This window comes from Salmo trutta, unplaced genomic scaffold (assembly GCF_901001165.1).
Source record: "Salmo trutta unplaced genomic scaffold, fSalTru1.1, whole genome shotgun sequence".
Lineage (NCBI taxonomy): Eukaryota > Metazoa > Chordata > Actinopteri > Salmoniformes > Salmonidae > Salmo > Salmo trutta.
Window position 1 is genome coordinate 428,143 of NW_021822211.1, and position 10,000 is coordinate 438,142.

The window sequence follows — 10,000 nt, forward strand, 5'->3', positions numbered from 1 at the left end:
CATAGTAAGCCCACCCAAATCCTGCCTTACAAGAGCATGGTACACTAGTGTAGTCCTGTATGACTCAGTAGGTAGAGCATGGTACACTAGTGTAGTCCAGTATGACTCAGTAGGTAGAGCATGGTACACTAGTGTAGTCCTGTATGACTCAGTAGGTAGAGCATGGTACACTAGTGTAGTCCTGTATGACTCAGTAGGTAGAGCATGGTACACTAGTGTAGTCCTGTATGACTCAGTAGGTAGAGCATGGTACACTAGTGTAGTCCAGTATGACTCAGTAGGTAGAGCATGGTACACTAGTGTAGTCCTGTATGACTCAGTAGGTAGAGCATGGTACACTAGTGTAGTCCAGTATGACTCAGTAGGTAGAGCATGGTACACTAGTGTAGTCCTGTATGACTCAGTAGGTAGAGCATGGTACACTAGTGTAGTCCTGTATGACTCAGTAGGTAGAGCATGGTACACTAGTGTAGTCCTGTATGACTCAGTAGGTAGAGCATGGTACACTAGTGTAGTCTTGTATGATTCAGTAGGTAGAGCATGGTACACTAGTGTAGTCCAGTATGACTCAGTAGGTAGAGCATGGTACACTAGTGTAGTCCTGTATGACTCAGTAGGTAGAGCATGGTACACTAGTGTAGTCCTGTATGACTCAGTAGGTAGAGCATGGTACACTAGTGTAGTCCTGTATGACTCAGTAGGTAGAGCATGGTACACTAGTGTAGTCCAGTATGACTCAGTAGGTAGAGCATGGTACACTAGTGTAGTCCTGTATGACTCAGTAGGTAGAGCATGGTACACTAGTGTAGTCCAGTATGACTCAGTAGGTAGAGCATGGTACACTAGTGTAGTCCTGTATGACTCAGTAGGTAGAGCATGGTACACTAGTGTAGTCCTGTATGACTCAGTAGGTAGAGCATGGTACACTAGTGTAGTCCTGTATGACTCAGTAGGTAGAGCATGGTACACTAGTGTAGTCTTGTATGATTCAGTAGGTAGAGCATGGTACACTAGTGTAGTCCTGTATGACTCAGTAGGTAGAGCATGGTACACTAGTGTAGTCCTGTATGACTCAGTAGGTAGAGCATGGTACACTAGTGTAGTCCTGTATGACTCAGTAGGTAGAGCATGGTACACTAGTGTAGTCCTGTATGACTCAGAAGGTAGAGCATGGTACACTAGTGTAGTCCTGTATGACTCAGTAGGTAGAGCATGGTACACTAGTGTAGTCCTGTATGGCTCAGTAGGTAGAACATGGTACACTAGTGTAGTCCTGTATGGCTCAGTAGGTAGAGCATGGTACACTAGTGTAGTCCTGTATGACTCAGTAGGTAGAGCATGGTATACTAGTGTAGTCCTGTATGGCTCAGTAGGTAGAGCATGGTACACTAGTGTAGTCCTGTATGGCTCAGTAGGTAGAACATGGTACACTAGTGTAGTCCTGTATGGCTCAGTAGGTAGAGCATGGTATACTAGTGTAGTCCTGTATGGCTCAGTAGGTAGAGCATGGTATACTAGTGTAGTCCTGTATGGCTCAGTAGGTAGAGCATGGTACACTAGTGTAGTCCTGTATGGCTCAGTAGGTAGAACATGGTACACTAGTGTAGTCCTGTATGGCTCAGTAGGTAGAGCATGGTACACTAGTGTAGTCCTGTATGACTCAGTAGGTAGAGCATGGTATACTAGTGTAGTCCTGTATGGCTCAGTAGGTAGAGCATGGTACACTAGTGTAGTCCTGTATGGCTCAGTAGGTAGAACATGGTACACTAGTGTAGTCCTGTATGGCTCAGTAGGTAGAGCATGGTATACTAGTGTAGTCCTGTATGGCTCAGTAGGTAGAGCATGGTATACTAGTGTAGTCCTGTATGGCTCAGTAGGTAGAGCATGGTACACTAGTGTAGTCCTGTATGGCTCAGTAGGTAGAACATGGTACACTAGTGTAGTCCTGTATGGCTCAGTAGGTAGAGCATGGTATACTAGTGTAGTCCTGTATGGCTCAGTAGGTAGAGCATGGTATACTAGTGTAGTCCTGTATGGCTCAGTAGGTAGAACATGGTACACTAGTGTAGTCCTGTATGGCTCAGTAGGTAGAGCATGGTATACTAGTGTAGTCCTGTATGGCTCAGTAGGTAGAGCATGGTATACTAGTGTAGTCCTGTATGGCTCAGTAGGTAGAGCATGGTATACTAGTGTATTCCTGTATGGCTCAGTAGGTAGAGCATAACACCACATATAAAATGACTATAAGTTGCTTTGGATAAAAGCGTCTGCTAAATGGCAGATATTATTCAATCAACCTCCCAATTCACAGCTTTATTGACAACGTTTCGATCCGAACCGGATCTTCGTCAGGTCAAACAAACTGAGTGTTCACATCCCCAAATATACACATTTCACCTCACATGCACATGACGCATGGTAGGTGTGGAACAAATTCTATTCACTTTGCGCATCATAATTAATCACAGAGGTACATACGGTCGGTCATAAAGGATTATAGACATCAAAAAGAGATGTTGCCTCGGTTTTAACTTGGCCCAATTTGTATGTATATAATCGTTACGTACCTCTGTGATCAATTATGATTGACTATACATAAAAGTGAAATGACACACTGTGCTTCATGCGCATAATGGTCATGTGAGGGGAATGTGTGTATTTGGGGATGTGAGGGGAATGTGTATATTTGGGGATGTGAGGGGAATGTGTATATTTGGGGAGGTGAGGGGAATGTGTATATTTGGGGATGTGAGGGGGAATGTGTATATTTGGGGATGTGAGGGGAATGTGTATATTTGGGGATGTGAAGGGGAATGTGTATATTTGGGGATGTGAGGGGAATGTGTATATTTGGGGATGTGAGGGGGAATGTGTATATTTGGGGATGTGAGGGGGATGTGTATATTTGGGGATGTGAGGGGAATGTGTATATTTGGGGATGTGAGGGGGAATGTGTATATTTGGGGATGTGAGGGGAATGTGTATATTTGGGGATGTGAGGGGAATGTGTGTATTTGGGGATGTGAGGGGAATGTGTATATTTGGGGATGTGAGGGGGAATGTGTATATTTGGGGATGTGAGGGGAATGTGTATATTTGGGGATGTGAGGGGTAATGTGTATATTTGGGGATGTGAGGGGAATGTGTATATTTGGGGATGTGAGGGGGAATGTGTATATTTGGGGATGTGAGGGGGATGTGTGTATTTGGGGATGTGAGGGGAATGTGTATATTTGGGGATGTGAGGGGAATGTGTGTATTTGGGGATGTGAGGGGAAATGTGTATATTTGGGGATGTGAGGAGAATGTGTATATTTGGGGATGTGAGGGGGAATGTGTATATTTGGGGATGTGAGGGGAATGTGTATATTTGGGGATGTGAGGGGAATGTGTGTATTTGGGGATGTGAGGGGAATGTGTATATTTGGGGATGTGAGGGGAATGTGTGTATTTGGGGATGTGAGGGGAAATGTGTATATTTGGGGATGTGAGGGGAATGTGTATATTTGGGGATGTGAGGGGGAATGTGTATATTTGGGGATGTGAGGGGAAATGTGTATATTTGGGGATGTGAGAGGAATGTGTATATTTGGGGATGTGAGGGGAATGTGTATATTTGGGGATGTGAGGGGGAATGTGTGTATTTGGGGATGTGAGGGGAATGTGTGTATTTGGGGATGTGAGGGGAAATGTGTATATTTGGGGATGTGAGGGGAATGTGTATATTTGGGGATGTGAGGGGGAATGTGTATATTTGGGGATGTGAGGGGAAATGTGTATATTTGGGGATGTGAGGGGAAATGTTTATATTTGGGGATGTGAGGGGAATGTGTGTATTTGGGGATGTGAGGGGAAATGTGTATATTTGGGGATGTGAAGGGAAATGTGTATATTTGGGGATGCGAGGGGAATGTGTATATTTGGGGAGGTGAGGGTAATGTGTATATTTGGGGATGTGAGGGGAAATGTGTATATTTGGGGATGTGAGGGGAATGTGTATATTTGGGGATGTGAGGGGGAATGTGTGTATTTGGGGATGTGAGGGGAATGTGTATATTTGGGGATGTGAGGGGAATGTGTGTATTTGGGGATGTGAGGGGGAATGTGTATATTTGGGGATGCGAGGGGAAATGTGTATATTTGGGGATGTGAGGGGAATGTGTATATTTGGGGATGTGAGGGGGAATGTGTATATTTGGGGATGCGAGGGGAAATGTGTATATTTGGGGATGTGAGGGGAATGTGTGTATTTGGGGATGAGGGTAAATGTGTATATTTGGGGATGCGAGGGGAAATGTGTATATTTGGGGATGCGAGGGGAATGTGTATATTTGGGGATGCGAGGGGAATGTGTATATTTGGGGATGCGAGGGGAAATGTGTATATTTGGGGATGCGAGGGGAATGTGTGTATTTGGGGATGTGAGGGGAAATGTGTATATTTGGGGATGTGAGGGGGAATGTGTGTATTTGGGGATGTGAGGGGAATGTGTATATTTGGGGATGTGAGGGGAATGTGTGTATTTGGGGATGTGAGGGGAATGTGTGTATTTGGGGATGTGAGGGGAATGTGTATATTTTGGGATGTGAGGGGGAATGTGTATATTTGGGGATGTGAGGGGAATGTGTATATTTGGGGATGCGAGGGGAATGTGTATATTTGGGGATGTGAGGGGAATGTGTATATTTGGGGATGTGAGCACCTACGTTTTTAAGGATGTGCGTATGACCACAAACTCTTCACTGCTATCAGACCACAATGTATTGAAGGACTAGGATACCAGGTCTACAATAATCACCACCACACACACTGGTGTACTGCGTACCAGAGACGGAAGAGGAAGTGAGACATCTCACTCGCTCCTTTTTTCCAATGGTCAACAAAATCTTCATTTATCCACCATCTTTGCTGTGTACCTTTGATAAGTGTGAGGATGATGTGGCGGTGTCCCATCTCACAGGCTCTGAACAGAGGCGTGTGTTTCATCACGTCTAGACTGTCCACTACGGCTCCTCTCTCCAACAGCAACCTCACTGTACTCACATGACCTGACAGAGAGGCCGCGTGCAGCGCTGCAACACACACACACACACACACACACATTTAGTTGAGATTTTCAGTCTCCACACACTTCAGCAGCCTCACCTACTCGAGTTTTCAGAACCAGTTTGTCAAATGAAAAGTCCTTTGTCGCACTTTGACCCTGTACTGTGTTGTGATGTTATTTCATGTCAGTCAATATTTACACCACTGGCCCATCTATCTACTCCAGTGACTCTGATCAACCCACTCTGCTCCCCATCACACTCAACCTCATTAGCATAGTACACCAGATCATCTGCATATTTTACCAACTCATTAGCATATGCCCACATAAATTGTCCCTGCAGGGCAGGAAGCGGGGGCATCACCATGGTGATTAGTGCTCCAATCAGCCCACGGGGCAGAGCAGGGAACAAAGGATAGCATGTCTACAGCTTGGGGATGGTGTGTGTGTGTGTGTGTGTGTGTGTGTGTGTGTGTGTGTGTGTGTGTGTGTGTGTGTGTGTGTGTGTGTGTGTGTGTGTGTGTGTGTGTGTGTGTGCGTGCGTGCGTGCGTGCGTGCGTGTGTGTGTCAGAGAGAGTATGTGTACATGCTCACTGGTTTTGGTAATTTTCTTAACAGTGTCAGTTACGTGTTGACATGTCTCTCTCCCCACTTGTCTCCCGCTCCACTGCTTTCGGGGAATCCCCTGACATCTATGCCCCTCTGGGGAATCCCCTGTGACATCAGACAGCCGCTGTCCTGCCACCTGCGTCACCTCCAGTGCCTCAACATTCCTACACGCGCAGGATGACAGAGGCTAGCACCAGTGTGTGAGTGTGTGTGTCATCTCTATCTGTTTATCTCTCTGAGTAGCTCTGATGGTGACAGTGCCAGGGCATTAAGATCTGGGAAACTGTGGTGAAGGCGGTGAGGGGGGTAGGGGATGAAGGGGGAGGGAGTCGGGGGTGAGGGGGAGGGAGTTGGGGGTGAGGGGGTGAAGGGGGAGGGAGTCGGGGGTGAAGGGATGAAGGGGGAGGGAGTCGGAGGTGAGGGGGTGAAGGGGGAGGGAGTCGGGGGTGAGGGGATGAAGGGGGAGGGAGTCGGAGGTGAGGGGGTGAAGGGGGAGGGAGTCGGGGGTGAGGGGATGAAGGGGGAGGGAGTCGGAGGTGAGGGGGTGAAGGGGGAGGGAGTCAGGGGTGAGGGGATGAAGGGGGAGGGAGTCGGGGGTGAAGGGATGAAGGGGGAGGGAGTCGGAGGTGAGGGGGTGAAGGGGGAGGGAGTCGGGGGTGAGGGGATGAAGGGGGAGGGAGTCGAAGGTGAGGGGGTGAAGGGGGAGGGAGTCGGGGGTGAGGGGATGAAGGGGGAGGGAGTCGGGGTGAAGGGATGAAGGGGGAGGGAGTCGGGGGTGAAGGGATGAAGGGGAGGGAGTCGGGGGTGAGGGGGTGAAGGGGGAGGGAGTCGGAGGTGAGGGGGTGAAGGGGGAGGGAGTCGGGGGTGAGGGGATGAAGGGGGAGGGAGTCGGGGGTGAAGGGATGAAGGGGGAGGGAGTCGGGGGTGAAGGGATGAAGGGGGAGGGAGTCGGGGGTGAGGGGGTGAAGGGGGAGGGAGTCGAGGGTGAAGGGATGAAGGGGGAGGGAGTCGGGGGTGAGGGGGTGAGGGGGTGAAGGGGGAGGGAGTCGGGGGTGAGGGGGGAGGGGGGAGGTGTCATCTACCAGCCTGACCAGTCACAGCAGCTCTTGGTCTACTGCTGACTGAATCACTCCCTGCGTATTAAACACATCCCAGAGTTCCTCACCAGTGCCTCCGTACTTGTCGGCCATGTTGATGTCGATGTGAGGCGTGAGCGTCAGCATGGTGCGTATGACATCATCGCTTCCTTTGCCAGCAGCCCACATGAACGCTGTGCGGCCCTCCAGATCTGGCTCGTCTTTCACAGAGGGGTGGGACAGAAACACACCCACCGTCTCCTACACACACACACACACACACACACACACACACACACACACACACACACACACGCACACACACATACACACACGTGCACGTACGCATGCACACACACACACACACACACACACACACACACACACACACACACACACACACACATACACACACGTGCACGTACGCATGCACACACACACACACGCACACACGAGTCACTGATATAACTTGAAAACGTGCGCTGTGTGTGCGCGTGTGTGCATGTGTGTGTGTCTACGTACAGCGTAGTTGCTCTGAGCTCCATAGTGTAGAGGTGTGGCCCCATGGCTGTCTGAGGGGATGGTGCCTGACGTGTTCCTCTCCAACAACAAGTGCACTATCTTGGCATGTCCTGAAACACACATCAACATATTCAGGTCCAGCCCCCCGGTACAGTATCTGGACCAGTGATGGAACCACATTCTGATGATAGGATCTTACCCAGCAGTGCAGCCCAGTGCAGCGGGGTTCTGAACAGGTTGTCGTACGCCGTGACACTGCAGCCTTCATATGATGTCAGCACCTCCACCACTGCCTCGTTGCCGTCGGCGACAGCAAAGTGCAAAGGCGTGCGCCCCTCATAGTCCTGCCAGTTCAACAGAGACTCGGTAGGAGCTGCCTCCTACGCACACACACACACACCTCATTTACATCAGTAAGCAGAGGATGGTGTGTGTAAGGATGACATTCTCACTGGATACTGTGTGTGTGTGTGTGTGTGTGTGTGTGTGTGTGTGTGTGTGTGTGTGTGTGTGTGTGTGTGTGTGTGTGTACCAGTATGCAGCGGACGGTGTGTATAGCGGTGTACTCCTGGCTGTGTGCAGCCCAGTGTAGGGGGATCTTGCCCTCACTGTCTGGGATGCCAATGTTGGAGTCGTGTTTGATGAGCAGTCTAACGTGCTCTGGCCTGTTATAGAACGCTGACCAGTGGAGCGCAGTCTGCTGCAGGGGGAGAGAGAGGGGGGGGGGGGGTCAGACACTATTGTAATAATCATTTTGGGGGGCACCCGTGGAGCAATTGGGGTTAAGTAACCTTGCGGTTACTGGCCCAACGCTCTAACCTCCAGGCTCTAACCTCCAGGCTCTAACCTCCAGGCTCTAACCTCCAGGCTATTTACCCTAGAAATAACTGTGAACTAAATCAAAAAACCCTAGAACATATTCTACAGAAACACACAAAGCCTGAGGATTTAACATGACAGTAACAGCAACAGTGACAGTAACATTGACTGTAACAGTGACTTTAAAATTGACTGTAACAATGACAGTAACAGTGACAGTGACAATAACACTGACAGTAATAACGACTGTAACAGTGACAGTGACAGTGACAGTAACAGCAACTGTAACAGTGACAGTAACAATAACTGTAACAGTGACAGTAACAGTGACAGTAATAATGACTGTAACAGTGACAGTAACAATGACAGTGACAGTAACAGTGACAATAACAGAGACCGTAATAATGAGTGTAACAGTGACAGTAATAATGACAATAACAGTGACAGTAACAGTGACAATAACAATGACAGTAACAGTGACAGTAATTGTGACAGTGACAATAATAATTACTGTAACAGTGACTGTAACAGTAACATAACATTAACAGTAACAGTGACAATAACAATGACAGTAACAGTGACAATAACAGTGACGTAATAATAACTGTAACAGTGACAGTAACAATGACTGTAACAGTGACAGCAACAGTAACAATGACTGTAATAGTGACAGTGACAGTAACAGTGACAATAACAGTGACAGTAATAATGACTGTAACAATTACAGTGACAATAACAGAGACAGTAATAATGACAGTAACAGTGACAGTAACAATGACTGTAACAGTGACAGTAACAGTAACAATGACTGTAATAGTGACAGTGACAGTAACAGTGACAATAACAGTGACAGTAATAATAACTGTAACAGTGACAGTAACAGTGACAGTGACAATAACAGTGACAGTAATAATAACTGTAACAGTGACAGTAACAGTGACAGTGACAATAACAGTGACAATAACAGAGACAGTAATAATGACTGTAACAGTAACAGTGACAATAACAGTGACAGTAATAATGACAATAACAGTAACAGTAACAGTGACAATAACAATGACAATCTAGAAAAAAGAAACGCACACCTATAAAGGCGAGGTGCTGGCTAGCGGAGTAGAACACTAGAAAATAAAGGAAAGCCGCACACTCTAAGAGCTCAGATGCAAAAATGTAATAACCAACGTTTCGACAGCGAAGCTGTCTTCATCAGGGTATCATCACAAACACTGCGAGATGAGTCATTTATATAGTGTCAAGAGACACACAGGTGTTTGTAATAATGACTGTAACAGTGACAGTAACAATGACTGTAACAGTGACAGTAACAGTAACAATGACTGTAACAATGACTGTAACAGTGACAGTAACAGTAACAATAACAATGACAGTAACAGTGACAGTAACAATGACAGTAACAGTGACAGTAACAATGACTGTAACAATGACAGTAACAATAACTGTAACAGTGACAGTAACAATGACTGTAACAGTGACAGTAACAGTAACAATGACTGTAACAATGACAGTAACAATGACTGTAACAATGACTGTAACAGTGACAGTAACAGTGACAATAATAATCACAGTAACAGTGACACTAACATGACAGTAACAGTAACAATAACAATGACAGTAACAGTGACAGTAACAATGACTGTAACAATGACAGTAACAATAACTGTAACAGTGACAGTAACAATGACTGTAACAATGACAGTAACAATAACTGTAACAGTGACAGTAATAGTAACAATGACTGTAACAGTGACAGTAACAATGACAGTAACAGTGACAGTAACAATGACTGTAACAATGACAGTAACAATAACTGTAACAGTGACAGTAACAGTAACAATGACTGTAACAGTGACAGTAACAATAACTGTAACAGTGACAGTAACAATGACTGTAACAGTGACAGTAACAA

At 46.8% G+C, this 10,000-nt stretch overlaps 1 protein-coding gene across 1 annotated transcript in view; it reads right to left on the minus strand.

Moving 5' to 3' along the window:
* invs (inversin) overlaps nt 1–10,000 on the minus strand; it is a 29,390-nt gene that overhangs the window by 4,174 nt on the left and 15,216 nt on the right. Inside the window, exons 6-10 of the mRNA XM_029743102.1 lie at nt 7,787–7,954; nt 7,454–7,634; nt 7,255–7,364; nt 6,822–6,993; nt 4,917–5,072 (exon numbers count right to left, since the gene is read on the minus strand). Of these exons, the coding sequence (XP_029598962.1) occupies nt 4,917–5,072; nt 6,822–6,993; nt 7,255–7,364; nt 7,454–7,634; nt 7,787–7,954 (787 nt within the window). The remainder of the gene's footprint in view (nt 1–4,916; nt 5,073–6,821; nt 6,994–7,254; nt 7,365–7,453; nt 7,635–7,786; nt 7,955–10,000) is intronic.